The 19,766-nt window shown below is 25.4% G+C and overlaps 7 protein-coding genes across 7 annotated transcripts; 4 read left to right on the top strand and 3 right to left on the bottom strand. All coding sequences in view use genetic code 12, as the record gives it.

Annotated features, from left to right (window-relative positions):
• Positions 1 to 2,737: 2,737 nt before the first annotated feature.
• BGL22 (Bgl22p) lies at positions 2,738 to 5,545 on the bottom strand (the record flags this gene model as incomplete). The annotated part of the gene is made up of 2 exons (XM_051763552.1): positions 2,738 to 5,262; positions 5,323 to 5,545. 2 exons carry the CDS (start codon positions 5,543 to 5,545, stop codon positions 2,738 to 2,740), a joined length of 2,748 nt encoding a protein of 915 aa, XP_051622916.1.
• A 307-nt stretch (positions 5,546 to 5,852) lies between these two features.
• Positions 5,853 to 8,129, bottom strand: KGF54_000300 (uncharacterized protein; the record flags this gene model as incomplete). The annotated part of the gene is made up of 1 exon (XM_051763541.1): positions 5,853 to 8,129. The coding sequence occupies one exon, from the start codon at positions 8,127 to 8,129 to the stop codon at positions 5,853 to 5,855; it is 2,277 nt and encodes a 758-aa protein (XP_051622915.1).
• Positions 8,130 to 8,586: 457 nt separating this feature from the next.
• On the bottom strand, positions 8,587 to 12,063 carry AXL1 (Axl1p; the record flags this gene model as incomplete). Its single annotated transcript, XM_051763528.1, has 1 exon — positions 8,587 to 12,063. One exon carries the CDS (start codon positions 12,061 to 12,063, stop codon positions 8,587 to 8,589), a length of 3,477 nt encoding a protein of 1,158 aa, XP_051622914.1.
• Positions 12,064 to 14,899: 2,836 nt separating this feature from the next.
• Positions 14,900 to 15,589, top strand: KGF54_000298 (uncharacterized protein; the record flags this gene model as incomplete). The annotated part of the gene is made up of 1 exon (XM_051763517.1): positions 14,900 to 15,589. One exon carries the CDS (start codon positions 14,900 to 14,902, stop codon positions 15,587 to 15,589), a length of 690 nt encoding a protein of 229 aa, XP_051622913.1.
• Positions 15,590 to 16,458: 869 nt separating this feature from the next.
• KGF54_000297 (uncharacterized protein) lies at positions 16,459 to 16,956 on the top strand (the record flags this gene model as incomplete). The annotated part of the gene is made up of 1 exon (XM_051763506.1): positions 16,459 to 16,956. The coding sequence occupies one exon, from the start codon at positions 16,459 to 16,461 to the stop codon at positions 16,954 to 16,956; it is 498 nt and encodes a 165-aa protein (XP_051622912.1).
• Positions 16,957 to 17,487: 531 nt separating this feature from the next.
• KGF54_000296 (uncharacterized protein) lies at positions 17,488 to 18,636 on the top strand (the record flags this gene model as incomplete). The annotated part of the gene is made up of 2 exons (XM_051763495.1): positions 17,488 to 17,503; positions 17,570 to 18,636. 2 exons carry the CDS (start codon positions 17,488 to 17,490, stop codon positions 18,634 to 18,636), a joined length of 1,083 nt encoding a protein of 360 aa, XP_051622911.1.
• Positions 18,637 to 19,070: 434 nt separating this feature from the next.
• Positions 19,071 to 19,724, top strand: EIF4E (translation initiation factor eIF4E; the record flags this gene model as incomplete). Its single annotated transcript, XM_051763484.1, has 1 exon — positions 19,071 to 19,724. The coding sequence occupies one exon, from the start codon at positions 19,071 to 19,073 to the stop codon at positions 19,722 to 19,724; it is 654 nt and encodes a 217-aa protein (XP_051622910.1).
• Positions 19,725 to 19,766: the final 42 nt, after the last annotated feature.

Below are 19,766 nucleotides of genomic sequence, written 5' to 3'. Positions count from 1 at the left end.
CAAAATTTACTGAATTATTTAGTTGTAAATCAAGCGTTTGCATAATTGAATAGCTGAACAATCGTTTTGAGCTGTCGAGTTGTGAACACTATATAAAATTATAATTGTTTATTATTTAATATAATTTAGATTACCTTTAATCTCTCAATAAGAAAAACAAAAGGCTAAAAAACTATGGTCAATTCTGAATACACGTTTTTGTTAATGATAATAATAATTCTTATGACAATAAAACTAACTCTATTATATTTGAAAAAACTATTGTTTTAGTCCTTCAAACAAAAAAAAGACAAATCTTAAACTATTATATTTAAATTCAAAATTCTAGAATTAATTTTGAACAAGAAATTAAGAATTTTTTAATCACACTAATACCGTATATTGTAAATGTGTCAATCATACATTTCAAATTTTGACATAATTATTCTTTTTTTTTGGTTATTTTGAGCATATGTACCACAAAATTTGAAGTACTATGATATTACATACATTTTAGAAGTTTTTTTTCAATTTGTGTTATACAACTTCAAGATTTTAGTAGAATCTCCAGATATCGGTGAAGCACAAATTTATAATATATATTATTATGGCTTATCTTTACTTTCAAATCCCTCAGTAAGATTGGATTATATATGGCTTAATTATTTAAGATTATTTTTAAATTTAAAAATTCTGAAAAACAATAAAAAAAAGATATTGAAATTTCAGACTAAAAAAATTTATTTTTTCTTATCCAATTAGTAAAAAAATTGATAAATTAAAGTTAAAAAAGAAGGGTGTGAATAACTCAACACTGAAGCACAAAAGAAGTATAATATTTGTAACTTGCATAGTTTTCACTTTCAATTACCAAGATTATTATAATTAAACAAATCATTTGATAGTAACTTTAACAGTTTGATTATAATTAACATTTTGTTGTTTTAAAACAAAACGTTTCTTAAATTTATTCGATATCATTTCAGAAACGTTCTTTAATAAAAATAAAGTTTGTACAAATTTTAGCTTTAAACTTTTTTGACATAAAACAACTTTTTTCTTGTTTATCTAATTTGCGGATGATTTAAAAGTAGTAGAAATTAGTACTGAAACGCAATAAACCTTTCAAACTTGCTCAACGATTGTGAGAACTGACTATTTTGCATTGGATAAGGTAAAGGGAGAATACAATAAAAAAGCTAAAATTAATAATGCAATTTAGTAATCCCATCTTTAAGAATTGTTAGTCTTTTAAAGACAATACCACTCAATTGTAATATGCTGTTTTAATCCTCAACTTCCGATTCACTTGATTTGAATTGTTTGTTGCTGAGATCTGAGTGAATTTATAAAATTTTTCATTTTCTTACCTATTAAAATTAGGGGGTTAAGTTCTGTTAATTTTACCAAAAATAAATTTACTCCTTTTTTGTTTCTTTTTTATAATAAGTCTCAATCTCAGATTTTGCAATTTAAGCCAGTATAAATACGATTTGCGATCACAGTATAAATTTTAAATATTTTTGGAATAGGGGTAATATCTAAATTAAGCTTACTAAAAGTTAATCTACAAATCAGTTGCTTCATTTCCTGGCAAAAGTTGACAGTTCTACTGTGATACGAATTATGTCATTAGATGCACACTAGTACTATTCACAATTCTTAATTGTAATGATTTCCAAAAGTTCTTATTTCCAATAATGGTTACGAATATTATGCAAAGCATTTTCAAAGGTTTTGTGTATTAAACTCACAAAATTCAAAAAATTCAGATATGGCTTATCATTCGGGGTTTTCATTATATTGTATTTTATTTTATCTCCCTGATTCCAAGTTTTATCATTTAAGCCTTAAGACAATCTGGGGGTAAAGTTTTATTCAATATGTTCTTCAAATTAACTTTCAAAGTATATTATGTTATGAAAGATTAGCACTAATGTAATTACATGCAAGTTTGAGTTGTAAATCAATTGATAAATTTTACTGATATGACGTAAATTTATTGTAGGATTAAATTTTGATTACATTAAAACAGCCCAGCCCTTTGTATACGTTTGATTACAAATTTCAGTAAATTATTGATATAACCGTTGAAATTTTTGCATGTGCATTATTAAGGACTTAAGAAATAATCAAGAGCGCAAACAATTGCATTTTATTTGCGCAAAAAGTTTTATTTTTATTCTTGTTTCATAACTTTGTATCATTTCTTTACGAATGGCGCAGTTCGTAATTAGCTATATCAAGGTACTTCTCAACACTTGAAACAGTCAAACGCTGGGGAATCTCTACATTTGTTAAAAGTTTTTAGCCATTTAAGTGTTGCTCGTACATTTTTGCAAAGTAACACTTGAGACTTTCTTACTTCAGTAATATCAGATTAAAAAACAATAAAATTTAGTTCTATTGTGAGATAATCATTGTAGATTTAATTTTGACTAATTTCCATTGGATGATGAGGCTCTAATATTTTCAAATTATTGAGGTGTTATTGTTTACAGCTGTAGATGCCACATAGTTGTTAACAGACTCTTGATAAAAAATCAATATCCTTTTTAGTTCTATTCCACAACAAGAAAGTGTAAGATTATTAGAGTGAAAATAATTTGGAATGAAACTGATAACTCCTTCTTATTTCGGAACACTGTATACATTCAGGATTAGGAAAATAACAACTGAGTATAAGTTTATATTAAACAATTGAAAACCTATCTAGCTAACATGACAACGAAAATTTTAAATATAGTACATTATTTTCTCAGCAACCAATATCAATTTCACCTGTTAATTCTATTTTTCTACTACTTGTAGCTAAATAAACTTTATAAGTACCAGTTTGAATGATCCATTGTTGAGATTCACAATCCCAAATTGATAGATCACGATGTAAAATATTAAAAAATACTTTTGAAGATTTTCCAGGTTCTAAAAAAACTTTTTCAAAACCTCTTAAAATTTTTGGAGGTGATGGAACAATTGTACTTGGAAATTCAATATATAATTGACAAACATAACCACCTTTTATTGGACCATCATTTTTAATTTCTGCACTTACTTCATATAAAATTTCCCATAATACTGGATTACCTCCCATATCACCAGAATTCAAAGAAGGACAATTTGGTTGATCTGGATTATAATTTTTTGGATATTCATAACTTTCATCATCATCAACTGATTTGATGTTTTCGTTATACAAATAAGGATATATATAACCTGGTGATGGATCAAATTCATCATGTGGAAATAAAGCATCTTCTGGATCACAAACATCATCTTCAACCATTTTAACAACTGGTAAATATTCAGGAGGATAAGGTAAATATTCTGATGGTGGATTGATTTCAGTAATTTTTAAATTGCTAATTTTAAAACTTGTGTATGATAATCCAAATCCAAACTCATATCTTGGTTTTATGTTATGTTTATCAAAGAATCTATAATCTAAATAAATATCTCGATCAAAATTATCTTGTGGTTCAACTTCACCTGCTAAATCATCAATTACTGGGACATAATGTTGTTTCTTTTTGGCTATTGTAAAAGGTAACTTACCACTTGGATTTGTATCACCAAATAACACATCAGCAATAGCTTGACCTAGAAATTGACCTAATGGAGCAGTAAATAATATAGCAACAACGTTTTCATGATCAATAAATTTTTCTAAATTAACTGGGCCAGTGGAAGTTATAACAACAACTGTTTTATGACATCTATCTGCAACTTTATTAATTAAATCATCACCGTTATGCCATAATGAAAGATTTTTCCTATCACCAAAATTGTTTTCAACATTTATATAACCTTCACCTGAAAAACTATTAACAAAAACAATTGACAAATCAGCATAATCTGCTAAATCTCCCATATTATCTAAATCCCAATTATCTGATGAATGATCAACAACTATTCCTCTTTCTCTACATTTTTTGGATATAGCTTCAACTGGTGTTATAATATATGGATTATTCACCGCAGCTGAACCCCAACCACTAGTTAAACAACCTTGTGTACATCTTTGATCTTTGCAATTAATACCTTGACTATCATAATTGGCTCCTTGACCAGCAATTAATATTCTTCTAACTCCATCACTTTTATCAATAGGTAAATGATGATAAGAATTTTTCAATAAAATTATGGATTCTCTTGCAACTGTCAAAGCAGTATTATCACTAAATTCAGATCTTGCGTCAACATGCCAATTCTTTTGAACAATAGGACCGTAATGTTGATATGGAAATAGTTGTCCATATGTATGATGAGTCCAAGAACTAAAATTTGGTACATCATCTTCTTGTGGTAAACATACAGTATCAATTGCAAAAAAAGGTACTAAGATTCTAAGACACATATCATTTAATCTTTCTTGTGATACTGTACCATTATATATTGCTCTAGTTAATAAAGGACCCCAAAATGATTTACCGGTTAACCAATCATCAAATACTTCACCAGGCATTGTCATGTCTAAACCAGATAATACTGAAGTTACACCAGAATGTTGAGCACCCCAATCACTAATAACAAAACCTTGGAACGCTAATTCTTCTTTTAATAAATAATTAATCAAATAAGAATTTTCACAAGCATAAGTATTATTAACTTGATTATAAGAACACATAATACTACCACAACCAGATTTTATAATATTTGCAAATGGCCATAAATAAATCTCATGCATAGCTCTATCACCAATATTTGAACTTAATGAAGTGGATAATTTATCCCAATCATTTTTAGAATTTAAATCATCCCATTCACCAACTTGACGAAAATGTTCTTGTTCATTACCAATTAAATGTCTACAAGAAGCAATAACTCCTTCATCTTGAATACCTTCAACTGTTGCAGCTCCTAAAACTCCTTGTAAATATGGATCTGAACCAAAACTTTCCCAATTTCTACCACCTTGAGCTTTTAACCCAATTGGTCCAATAACTGGTCCTAATACAATATGAACACCCTTTTTACGATGTTCTCTGCCAATAGCTTTACCCCTTAAAAATGTTAAACCTTTATTGAAAGTAGCAGCAGTAGCTAATCCAGAAGGAAAATGAGTAACAAAATCAGTAAATCTAACTCCATTTGGACCATCTTGTAAACATAAATTTGGAATACCTAATCTTGGAATTGATCCAGTATTACCAACACAAGGACCTGAACCCCAACCAGTACCTGTTGTTAGATTAACCTTTTCCGGTATAGACATTTTTTCAATTATTTTTCTTGCTTTTTCATATGATTTTTGCCAACAATTATCAATTCTACCACCAAGGGCTTAATAAAATGTGTGTTAGTATGAAATGGAAAAAAATTTGGTGCTCTATAAATACTTACGACTTGGATAATAACCAGGTGACTTATAGACATCTGTAGTATCCTCAACTAAAAACATTGGCTGTTCTTCATGTCTTGATCTTTTGAAAAAATTATAATGTGGTTGTGGTGATGAAACATTTGAAAATTCGGATTTTAAAAAGAATGATACTTCCTCCAGTGATTGAGAAGAAGTTATTAGGCATATCAAATGAATGACCAAAACTAAATTATCAATGATCATTTTGTTTGTGGTTTATTAAATGATTTGTCATTCTGGTTGTGAAAAATTGAAATTTTGGTTGCCAAATTATTTTTAAAAAAATAATAATATTGATACTGTATATAACTCAATACCGCTTAAAAAAGAAATTAGGGGGTAATTCTTTTTACAGCTGAATATTAATGAAATGAATATTTATTAAAAATGAGTATAAAATTTTAATGAAAATGCAAGTGTCCAATAGTATATTATTTGGAATGTCTATTGAGTTTAAATAATTAATAAAATGAAAGTGAAAATCAAATCTTGTATGAAATCGTGTTTTAATTTATGTACTCATTCTAGCGGTTACTTGAACTGGAGTAACAATATTTGGAGCAGCCAATGAATTGTTATTTGGAGAATTACTATTTTGAATATCTTTGTCTAAATCTATTAATGTGGTCGATCTTTTCATTGATTTTATTGATGAAGGTATTGAGGTTACTGAAGAATTTAAATGCATCATTTTGGTTGTTAAATTATTATTATTGGAAGTTGATATTATTGGTGAATTAGTTGTTGTATTATTATTACTGTTGCTACTATTTATAGTTGAATTTGGGGATGCCTCAATTATCTTATTCAACATGTTTTGATTATTATGTAATGGAGAACTTGGTTGTGATAAAAACTGTAATGATGTTGATAAAACTGTATGTGATAAATCATATCTTGTAATTTTTCTTGTATTATTATGATGTGTTTGGTGTTGTTGTGGAGATGCCTGTACGGAAGTCGATGTTGAACTGCTGTTAGACCTTATATTTTGTCTTGATTGTTGTGGAGCTGGTGGTGGTGGTGGTGATGAAGGTGTTTTTACTGAAGTATCTAATTTCAAATTTTTCATATTATTTTTAAGATCTACTGGTTTTAATAAAGTCGGGGAGCTTGGCACTAATGTTGTGACAGTTCCACTTGTTTCATCACTATCCTTGTCATTATCATTATCATTTTTTTTGTTAGCATTATTAGTACGGTTGATGATTTGTTGGATTTCTTGTAACTGTTGTTTCACTTTTGAATTGTCATTAGTATTACTATCGATTTCTTCCTCTACAATCCCTAGGAATTGTTTTAAATTTTTAATAGCAGAATCTTGATCTAATAACATAGCTTTTTCAAAATATCCAGGTTTTGAATCATCAATCTTGATGTTGTTATTTTTATATTTAATACCATAGAATAAGTTGAATAACTCAACTCTATAGTTTTTTGATAATTTATTTTGTGAAATATAAACATTATCAAAGTTTTTAGTGTTTTGAGTTAATAAAATTAATGATTTACAATCTGATAATTCAGCGATTTGATTTCTTCTTAAATCAATTTTTTCTAATGAGACTAAATTCTCTAATCCATCTAGATTTAGGATTTTATTATTGTTCAAATTTAACGATATCAAATTTTCTAAATTCAGTGGTAAATTATTTAAATTTGTTATATAGTTATCTGAAAAATTTAGATACTTTATATTTGTTAATTGATCTAATCCCTCTGGTAACTCTTGTAATAAATTGTTTGATAAATTCAACTTAACTAAATTATGTAATGGTTTTAATACATTTCTTGTAACATTTGTTATTGAAGTTTCTGATATCGTTAATTGTTTTAATACTGACCATTTTTGATCAGATGATTGGTCATCTTGTGGTTGAGGATTTTGCTGAGATTTGTTATTATCAATGGAGCCAGCTCCTTTTGATGAAGTATTTGTATTTCCTCTTTCTCTTTTATGTTTGAAAATACCATTAGATTCATGAGTTGTTGATGTTAACGCGATGTCATCAAGCACGGGATATTGTTGTTGTTGTCTTTGTTTCATAGTGGAATTAAAACTTGACCTACCATTTTCATCATCTAAAACCAAATCAAATAAAACTTCTGACATATCATTTATTTTACTTTTTCTAATAATTAGAATTCTTAATTGATCACTAAGTAAATTCCAACCAAAAATTTCATTTGGTTCATATTCTATTATTTCTAAAACTTGTAAATTTTTAAACATTTTTATAGGTACTGAAGTATCACAAGGATATTCTTCATATGATTGTATACTATTTATTTTAGTTTTGGGAGTTAGAATTAAGCATGGAATTTTGGTAAAACTTGAATATAAATACTTTATATCTTTTTTTATTATTTTTGGATCTTTACTAATTGAAAAAGTTCTCCAATACATTGATGCATTTGATACAATTGATTTCATTGAATTTATTGATGTAATTGATCTTGTATCACTATCCATTATTCTTGAAGATCTTGCATTATTTGCCATAAATGAAATAAACGTGGGTTCATGATTTGGATTATCTAATTTTATATTTAACGGTCCAACATCTATTCCCAAATTTGATGAATCAATTCTTTCAGTTAAATAATATAAATGATGTATTGTGAAAGTCAATCTTAATGGTTTTATCTTGTGTATAGCTACTTTATTCTTACTAAAACATAATAAACCATTTGCTAAAGATTCTTCATTTTTCTTAATATATGATGATAATCTTTGAATATATATATCACCTTCTATAGAATTATTATTATAACCAAATGAACCCATAATAAGAATTGTGATATAGATTGATTAATGGGAATGGTTGATAAATGCAAAAGGATATCAATTTGAATATTTTTAGAATGCTTTAAACAAGGATAAATGAGCTGAAATAGAAATATCTCTAGTTGTATAAGTATATCAATGATGGTATTGAATGCAAATAATCAGTGAACTTTGGTTTCGTTTAAGATTTGTTGTTTAGACTTTAGATTTTTAGATCTTTATTGATCTAAATCTAATCTATTAATATTTAATCTAAATTTATTATATTTTAATGTTTTGATTTTGTTTTAAATATTTTTTTTTTTTCTCTTACTTTCCATTTTTAGAATTTTGTTTACTTTTTCTTATATAAAAGAGATATAAAAAGAGATAAGATAGATAACTGATATCGTTTGGATAAATATTGATTTAATCACCAAGATATATAGATATAATGTACATTACTTCCAGATAATGTTTACAAATATTCATAATCATCATAATATTCGTCATCTTCCACTTCTTCTTCATATAATTCAGTCAATTTATTGATATAATCATTTGATAATTTAACAATTGATTCATCATGAATTTCCGATATATCATTAATTTGATAATGAGGTATTGCTAATTTATTATTTTTATACAATTTACCATATTTGTCAATAATACTTGATTGTAATTTTTCAATTTCTTTTGAATCATTTGGTTGTTGCATTCTTGATAAATTCATTAATACTCTAGAAATCTTATTTGAATTTTTTATAGATATATTATAACCTGAATTTCTCAATTTCTTTATAACTAAGCTTATATCATTATTTGATTCATATAATAATGTTTTTACTTGTAATGAACTTAAATAATAATTTTTATTATTTAATAAATTTTCCAAGATTTCTTTATTATCTTCATGTTTTTTCTTATCTTTACCAATTTGTGATGAAACAAATATTGATAAACTTGATCTTGATTTTGATTTTATTGATATTGTTTTTTTAAAAAATTGCATCATATCTTCATATTCAAATCTTGGATTTTTCTTGTGGTTTTGGTTCTTCCTTTTAAAATCATAATTTTTAGTTAATATACTCTCTAGATATGTTTGATGAATTGAGTCCTCACATCTATTATCACTGCTTTTATCAGGTTTTGTACCCACCGAAATGTTTGATGGAATAGCTTCATCATCTAAAAAATCATCATTTTTTGAAAACAATTCCATTTGTTCTTCAAATTCTTCATGTGTCATATCTAACAATCTTAATTCCCATTCAAAAATTACTTTATCAATTTCGTTCATTATTTGTGAATAATTATATGAAGATGAATTAACAAGTATATATAATCCAATTGTACTTTTATTAATTCTCAACCCACTCAATACTAAATATCCCAATTGTTTCTTAGTTCTTAATTGATATCTTACAATTTGATTTAACAAATAAACCATAAATTCAACATATTTTTTATTATCATCATTTCTACCACATAATTGAATATAATGATAAACGACATCATTTTGATCTTTTAAATTATAGTTAATCTGTGTAACATCATAATTTCTACCGGGTTTTAAATTTAAACTTGATCCAAATTCAAAATAACTCTGATGTAAATATATTCTTTCATGTGATGTTAAATTATTTAAAATTTTACATATTGAAAATACTAAATTTTTATCACCACCAGTTACCAATATATCTGTATGTTTACATTCACTCATTATTTTTTCACAAGTAGATTTTAAATATAATTTATCAATAAACTCTAGTGTCTCCAATCTTTCTTGTATATTTTTCAAATCATACTCCAATATTAAAGTTGATCCAGCTATAACTTTTTTATTTGTTTCACCATTTTCCAAATCTTTGTAAGTATTTCTAATTGATGACTTTACTCTCGCTAGATCCTTATAATCAATTTTGAAATCAACCAACAACTCTAAAACTCTATTAATAAAAATTTTGATAAATTCATATATTCCAGCTTTTGGTCCCTTAATTTCAAACGATAATGAAGGAGTAGTTATGAAATTTGCAAATATGGCCCAAGAAAATAAAGCAAATTCACCTTGATAAAATTCAATTTGTAGTATAGACCCAATATATTCAACAATAATCTCAAAAGATATTAAATTTTCAGTAGAGTTTAAAAAATTTGCAAAACATATTTGAAAAGATAGTATTATATTTAATGAATTTGAACTTGAATGCCATATTTCATGATATTTTGAAAAATCTATTAGTTTTGGAGTAGGATCATCTTTTTCATCTGCATAAAGCTTTTTAAAATTTATCGATTCATTTATCTTCAAATCTAATTCTTCGTGTTTCAGCTGTATGAATTTATTTTTTTGAAAAATGTAAAAATTTGGAGTTTTGTAATCTATTGGTGAGTATTGCAAGTCATAAACTTGATACTTAAAATTATAATATGGATCTTTCAACATATCATTGACCAGTACATTTAAATTTTTTGGAGGTTTGTCAGCCAAGATTATCACATTCAAATTTTTTAGATTCATTATCTCTCTTGATTTGTTTAAAAATTGATCAACGTCACCATCATATTTAAAAGATTCTCCAATAATTAAGTTCTGGTAGTCATAATCTGGATTTTGATGAATAAAATGAGCATAATTTGAAACCTCATCCATTGCATTAGAAGAATCATCAGAAGTGTAATAAGCTTGGTATTTGAATATTCTTGAACACTCTTTTAATATTATATTAATATTCTCTTTTTTCAACTTGAGTACTTGATTTATAAATGCCCATATTAACTGGATGACCAAATATACATCAAAAGAACTTTTGTAATCAAAATCAATCACCAAAACCTTATTATCCTTAGATAGCGATTGTACAAACACATACATATAATCAATCATTTTTAAACTTTTTAGATAATAGCAAAGTGAATCTTTTGATTCATCACCTAATAAAGTACACCAAACATTTTCAAAGAATGAATCATTATAATTAAAAATTGGTAAAAATAGTCTTATCTTCTTGGTTTCTTCTTGTGATATATATAGTATTTTCAGTGTATACTCCCTGGGATATATTTCAAACCTAAAATCATTTGAATTCATACTTGAATTAGATAATCTCAGACTAGATCTATTTCTTCTATGCATCCTTATAGATGAACCTCTTTTCAATTTTCTAGTTTTTGCAATACTTCCAAAATTTGCAATTGCCATTTTTTGTAATTGATTTAATGATAATGAGCTTTTCAAAACTAGAACCATATTTTCAGAAACAAAATTTTTTTCAAAATAATCAATCATTTCTGATCTACATTTTTTGGAATTTAGTGTCTTTTTAGTACCAGTTGCAAAATTATGGAATGGATGATTTTCATTAGCTAATATTCTCAACCCGTGATACAATATCTTATCATCATTAACTATATTCCCCTGGTGTTCATCATCAACACTATTTATCTCCAAATTCATATAATTTTCATTAAATAAAGGTGATTTAAAAAATGAACTAAAAACTTTAATTAAATAATTTAATCCAAATTCTTGACATATAGTTGTTTCATTTAATGGCACATCAAAATAAAAACATGTATGATCACCCATTGTAAATGCATTTGATTGACCTCCCATTGATATCAAAGTTGATAAAAATTCATTTGGCGATGGAAACTCTGAAGTTCCCATGAATAACATATGTTCAACAAAATGAGCCATTCCTGGTAAATCCTTTGGATCTTGAAATGAACCAGATCCACAACATATTGATGATGAGGTAGATGAACAGTTTGGATCAGATATTAAAAAAGTTTTTAAACCATTATTTAATTTAATTAACTTATAAGATTTTGAAATATCTGATAAAGGTTTTTTAAAAGTTGATTGTAATTCTGTTACTGAAAAAAAATCCATCCAGTATGGTAAATGATAAATAAAAGTGACAACAAAAGCAATGAGATTCAACATCTTATCGTAAAATGTATATTGAGAATAAAACAATCATTTTGAGATGTACAATTAATAATGATATATTTTTAATCTTGTTTTTGGTTGTAAATTTTTATTTGTTAATTAAATTAATTTTCTTTTTGATTCAAATTAAAGTTTCCTAATTTGGCTGTGACAATCAGAAACAAAATTTGGTAGCAATATTTCAAATGCTAGATATGTTTGTAGAATTTAAAATATTTTAATTCGTTAAAATATTATAATTCGTTTAGCCACTAGCCACTTTATCGTCGTTGTTAACTAATAAAAGCATTCGTAATTACAGATCCTTCATATGTATGTAAGGTTTAAACTGTTCGCTGCATCTTTAATTTAGTCTACTTACATTTGTATTTGGATTGTTTTAGAAGTAAACTAATATTAGGTGAAGGAAGAGCTAAAAGTTGCGTATCATATCAATTGTTATATAAACTTATACTTTTTATACCTAAATAAAACTTAAGGAGCCTAGGTTATTAACAGCAACTTGCATTTATAAAGAAATTAAATTACCACAAAATTAACAGCTTTTGCAATCTTTTACCATTGAGCATTCTCTTTAGCTTTTAAGAGTTGGAATAAACATTTATCCATTGCTTTCAAATGCAGATAACAAGTGTCATTCCCCTTACACTTTTTGTTCTTGCAACGGACTTGATTTCTTTTGATTACTGGACAAATGTGGTCACTTTTATCCTTGTTTGAGCTCGTGAACTCTTTTTTCTCTTTGTTTCGTGGTTTCATTTTCTCATACTCAATTTTTTCCAAGTCACTTAAATGCAGATAACAAAATTGATAACCTTTACATCTATAACGTCGACAACGTAGATTGTTCATTATGTTGATGCCATCACATCTATTGTCACCCATGCTTTTTAAATCGTTCCCTTCAAAAGACTTCATACTACCCCCCCCTCCTCCCCTCTCCCCAAGATATTTTGTTTGCTGTTCAAACTATCAAGATATGAGTCTGGATTCTTCAAAACTGACACTAAGAAGTTGCATATTGACTCCAAATTGAATAATAAATTTTTTGAAGTAAATGATTTTGAAACTTCAATAAATAAGCTAATATTTTCCAATTCTTCTGCTTTCATCAGTTTGGGTAAAATAGTGATATAAACAAAGAAAAATATTAATCCAAAGAATTTTAAAATTCGGGTTGAGAAAAAAAACTTCATAAAAACATCAAATAATTTATTAATCTAATTCGTTAATGCAAATTAATGCTGTTAAACTTTGAAACAACGAAATCAAAAATCAAAAAATATTCTGTGGTATTTGGTAGCAACTGGCTGCAAAACTTGATTTTTTAAAATCCTTATAATTATACCAGTTTAGAATTGGTAACTTTAAGAAATACTTTATATAAACTTAAATTAATTGAGAGTTGAATAAGTTTCAAAGTAAATCTTTGTAATGTTGTAGTTGGAAGTCTTGAATACAAATTTACAAATAAAGTAATTATTTTTAAGATGGCTCACTTCAAATGTACCATTTGAATTTGACTTTTCTTTTAGTGATTAAAATCATTGAATCTACTAAATTGAACAAGGTTTATCTACTGTATTAAATTTTGCCTAGAGTTTTTTTATCTATTAAACAAATAAATAATTTAAATAGCTTTATATATCTATTGTATGAATAAATTCTTATGAACGAATACTCATAATAATAATTTGTTAAAAATAAAAAAAAGGGGAGGAGATATAAATTAATAGGGGGTGTAAAATAAAATAAAATTATATATAAAGATTAAAGAGATGAATAAAAAACAAGGTAGTGTAAACATTACCAAATTTAGTCATTACTTATTTTATTAAAATAATCATCATATTTCTTTCATAATATTATCAACTTATGTTTTGAATGAATAAGTTCTTTTGAATTCAAATTAAGTAATACTAGTTTGAAGAGTATCATGTTGGTTGTAAAGTAATGTTTATTGTAACTCCATTAATTCATATAGTCTAAATTTGTATTCTATAAAATCATATTATTATTATTAATTATTATGTTAATTAATAAATCAATTATTTATTATTGTTATTATTATTATTTTATTAATGCTGGTATTAAAAGGGTGTAAATTTTAAAACGTATCTGTAGTGATAAATATGGGGGGAGAAAAATTAAGTCAGATAAAAGCTACCAAATAGTATTGACTCTCGCTCCAACCAGTTTTCTTCGCACTAAGATTGCCAGAGAGAAAAAAAAAGGTAGTGTGTTGATAAACAAAAAAGAAAAAGAAATTTAAATAATAAAATATAAAAAATTCAACAAAAGTTGTTCTTTCAATACAAAAATACAAAATATAATACAAAAGAGACAAAGAAAGAAAATAGTACCACAAAATTTGAAATTACTTTTTAATCAACGAGATTATCTTATCTTTAATTTATTTAATCAACCATTTTATCATATATCATCAAAGCTTAGTATTTTCATCCATTTACAAACAATTTAGACATTTCATCTCAAAAAGAACTATTTATCATCACTGTACTATAATATCATTTCATTGAAAAAAATTGCATTATTATATTATATTTTTAACAACATTCAAGATTTTATAATTTATGATCATTAGTTAATAAATTTTTATACCAACAACAACTCTTTATATCCACTCATATAACAATAACAATAAAAGTAATATATGCTCATTATATAAGACAATTAGAATATTAATTGAATAGATTATAAAATATTGACAAATCACGTTAGCAACAACATTAATAGTAATATTTAATACAAAATGGCAAATCAATATACATATAATAATAGTAATAATTATTATCAATATTCACCAAGTATGACAAATTCTCAAACTACAAATTCAATAAATTTAAATAATAGTCAAAATCATAATAATAATAACAACAACAATCAAAATCAAAATACTTCACCATTAAACAATCCATCATATTTAACACCACCAAATTCTTCAAATAACTCATTATCTAGTTCATTAACTTCTAATAATTCAAATTCTTTAATGTTTGGTCAACAACAACAGCAACAACAACAACAACAAATAGGCAATAATTCAAATTTATTATCCTCATTATCAACATCATTAAATTCATCAAATTTATCATCATCAACTACTTCTTCAACAACATCAAACTCATCATCATCAGCATCTTCAACAAATTCTTCATATTCATTTCATACACCAAGATTAAGATATTATTTATCAAAATCTTTTGATATTGAAGATGATTTAGAATTTTGTCCTGAAATTCCTGATTCTAATAATAGTCCAAATTTAAAAAAATTTAATCCTTATACTGCTACTACTTTTTCTCCAAGTCACGCAGATATTATTCAACATCAACAACAACAACAACAACAAGCGCAACAACAAGCTCAACAACAACCAAATTCAACTTCACCAAGAGTTATAACTCCAAGAATCAAAAAACCTTTAGAAATTATAAATCCTCATACAAAATTAAGAATTGGTTCACCAGCTACTACAGCAACAGGAAATCATAAATAAATAGATTAGAGAGAAAAAAGATTACATTAGTGATGAAGTTTATACAGTAATAACAATAATAACGACAATACAAAAAAAATAAAAAAAAAAAATAGTAATGATGATGATGATGATGTTTTGATATTTGATGTGTTTTTTTCCCTTCCTTTTTGATTTGTAATTTAACAGTTTGGTGGATATTTGATTTAGTTTGTTTTTAATATTTTTTGTTGTTTTTCAGAGATCAATTTTTCAAGGATTTACTTTAAGTATTCTTTTTGAAAGATTGTAAACCCATTTTAGACATTTTATTTAAAAAAAAGATTCTTTTAAATTATGTAAATAAATATTTTACTTATTTTCATTTTATTAAATTGTTTATTTATAATAATATATATTTAGTTTAGATTTTAATCTAATGAGAGTTGTAGATCTAATACAAATTTAATTGATTTGATAATAAATTATTAATAAATCATTAATCTCAGCCCCCCAATTTGTTTTGCAACACTATTTGTAAACATACATAAATATTTAAAATTAGAATTGAGAATTGAATTACCCAGTATTCTATCAAATGTATAATTCTTGGCTAGAGTTGAAACGAATTGCTTACTTATAGAGTCGACATCTTTACATAACCATTTGGATTACTTACCTTGCGCCTCAAATATAAATTTGTTTCTTAATAGTAGTAGTTAAATCGGAGTTTAAAGAAAAAAAGAATTTAAATTCTTTATTGATCTTTTGAAATTGTTTTATTATATTTATAAAGAGCATTTACAATTTCATGAATAAGTTTCAAATGAATTACTTTTATACAATATAAATTAATCAACCTCTTTCATAAATTTTATTTTCTACGACAAATTTACTAAAAATTATCAAAAATGTTCATTAGTTTTAACAATTTATCATCATTTATATTACTAATTTTAAATTATTGCATATTAATAAATTCACAATCAATATCTTATAATGAACAACAACAATCAGATTTATTAACAAAATTAGTATCAGATATAAAAACAAATCAACAACAATATATACAATTTTTTCAAACTGCAAATAATGTACCTATACCATTAAATTTAATAGGTAGTTTAAATCAAATAACTACATATACTGATGATTCATATATTGGTAGTCTATTAACTAATTCTGATATTTTATCTCAAGTTGATAATATTGCAACTCAATTACCTTGGTATAATGATAGATTAGCTGATAGTAATATTCCATCTTTAATTACTTCTTCAACTACAATTGATTCAAGTTCAAGTTCATCTAATACTAGTAAAAAATCACTGGGATTAGGTAATAGACATTTTAATATTTTTGATTCTTTTTCTATAAGTTTAATTTATGGATTATTATTATCAATATAATTTATAATATAATTATTTGCATTAAACATATAGAAATTATTTATAATTTTGGACTTTCAAAAAAATACAAGGGTTTTAGGTTTACATGGAATGTATAGTCTGTATTTATAGATAAGTATATGATCAAAGAGAATTACTTCAATCTTTCACTCTAATATTTACTTTATTTCACATTCTTTTATCAAACATAATTTAAATCTTTGTTATATAAAAATTGTTTAGATCAAATAATTTTGTGTTCTTCTATAAAATAAAAAGTCTCCACTAAAAAAAAAGAATAAACGTAGTAATTTCATTTCAAACAAACATTGAATCAATTAAGTTTTATCATTGAAATACAATTAATCAGATAATATTTAACCCTATTAATTGAGTAAGAATTAATCATTCATCTTCATATTGACTTAGTAAATAAATAAAGTTGAAAACAGTTCATTTTATTAAACATATCATCGGCTTATTTTACAATCAAAAAGTTGTGACTCCAATTTCAGATAATTACTTTAATCAATTAACGTTACAATCGGTTTAATGGCAACACACGAAAGTATGTTTTAATATAATTTTATTTTTTATCAATTTTGGAATTAAAGTACTAATCAATCGTTTATAGTAAACTTCTTACAAAATGAGAGAAGACAATCAAATACAAATTCCTCATCATCATCAAGAAATAGATTTGCTTGGGTTAAAAGATTAATGCAAGGTCAAAATAAAACTAACAATCATCACCATCATCATCAAAGTAATCATCATAGTACTGGTAATAATGATTCAACTATTGTTGCAGTACCTAAGAATTCAAATCATTTAATTAATAATTCAAGTTCAAATAGTCGTACAAATGGAATTAATCGTCGAGATAAACATTTGAATGGAAATAATAGTAATAATAATCTACATAATAACAATGATGCCAACAATGTGTCATACATGAACAATTTTCAAAATCAACAATATTCAGCTCAAATTGGAAATTATAATGATGAATGTGACAATACTTTAACTAATAATTTAAATCAAATACATTCAAATGGAAATCATAATGAAATTAAACCTAGAAATTACTCCGATAGTTCAGTAGAACAACCAAAAACTAGTCACCGAGGTCATATTAAGAAAACTAAATCTAATACTCAACATGAATTACAAACAAGTTCGCAACAACAACAACAGCCTCGTATTCTACAACAGAATGATAACAATTCAAATGGTACTAATGATAATATAAATCAAAACAACTATAATTTCAACAATCAAATACAAAATCAAACTCCAACTAGTAATCATCATCAATCATCAAGAGCATCAGCAATATCAGATAAAATAAGTCTTAAATCAACACAAGCAAATTCAACAACAAATGATAAAGAAAGTATCCATACAACTTTAAGATTTGATGAAACAAATTCTCAAATTCATAGAATTTCATATAATAATTATATAAATAATTATAATAATGATTATTCATCAAGTTTAATTGGAGAAAGATCAACTATAAATACTGATCAAATTAGTAATTCTGATAGAATTACAAATTATAGTGAAGATAATATTAGTACAATTCCATTAAAATCTATAATATCAAGACAAAGTACCAAGAATCCTAGTATTCTTAGTGAAGTCAACAATACTGATCATTATGACCAAAATACTGGTAAAACATCAATAACAAGTTGAAGAGTTTGTTATATAATATTATTCGTCTGATAAGTTATAGTTAGAATTATCACTAATGGCAAAATTAAATTTTCTATAATTGAAAAGATTTTGAATTCTATTTATATCGGGCTGATCAACCTTCTTCTCTTTACACCTCAATTTCAATTTCACTCTAATTCTATTTTACGATTCTACCAGATTATTTAGTATCTATTACTTCTTACAAGGTAATATTAGTTGGTATTTAAGTATGTCATATAGGTCGTGTGATTTATGATATTTTTCAGATTTTTTTTTTTGATATTTTTTTTTTTTTTATTATATAGAATCTAAATTAAAATTTTCAATTAAAGAACCACATAATTTGGGAATAATTTTGTAAATTAAAATAGTATGTGTTCATAAACAAATATCGATAAATTCAATTTCATGAAATACTAACAAATGAATAGATGTCTGAAGAATTAACTCAAAAAACTGAAGATTTATCATTAAATTCTAAACAACAACAACAATCATCATCAGATAAAACAGTTTTTGATTCAAAAGATGAATTTACAGTAAAACATCCTTTAAATAATAGATGGACTTTATGGTATACAAAACCTCAAATTAATAAAAATGAAAATTGGCATGATTTATTAAAACCAGTTATAACTTTTTCATCAGTTGAAGAATTTTGGGGAATATATAATTCAATACCTTCAGCAAATCAATTACCTTTAAAATCAGATTATCATTTATTTAAAGAAGGAATTAGACCAGAATGGGAAGATGAACAAAATTCAAAAGGTGGTAAATGGCAATATGCTTTTAATAGAAAAGAAGCTCAACCAATTATAAATGATTTATGGTTAAGAGGTTTATTAGCAGTTATAGGAGAAACAATTGAAGATGATGAAGATGAAGTTAATGGAATTGTTATAAATATAAGAAAACAAGCTTTTAGAATTGGTATTTGGACAAAAGATTGTGATGAATCAAAATTAAAAACTGTTGGTGAAAGATTGAAAAAAATATTACAATTGAAAGATGAACAAAAAGTTGAATTTACTTCTCATGATGCTTCTAATACAAGAGGTGCTGAAGCTCAAATTGTTTTATAATTGTGATTTCAGTTTTGTATAATATTTTCTTCTTAAATTTTC

The sequence above is a fragment of the Candida jiufengensis genome, assembly GCF_024610255.1.
Source record: "Candida jiufengensis strain CBS 10846 chromosome Unknown scaffold9, whole genome shotgun sequence".
NCBI classification, from domain to species: domain Eukaryota; kingdom Fungi; phylum Ascomycota; class Pichiomycetes; order Serinales; family Debaryomycetaceae; genus Lodderomyces; species Lodderomyces jiufengensis.
Note: the sequence above shows the minus strand (reverse complement) of the source record. Positions and strands in the feature narration are given on the sequence as shown.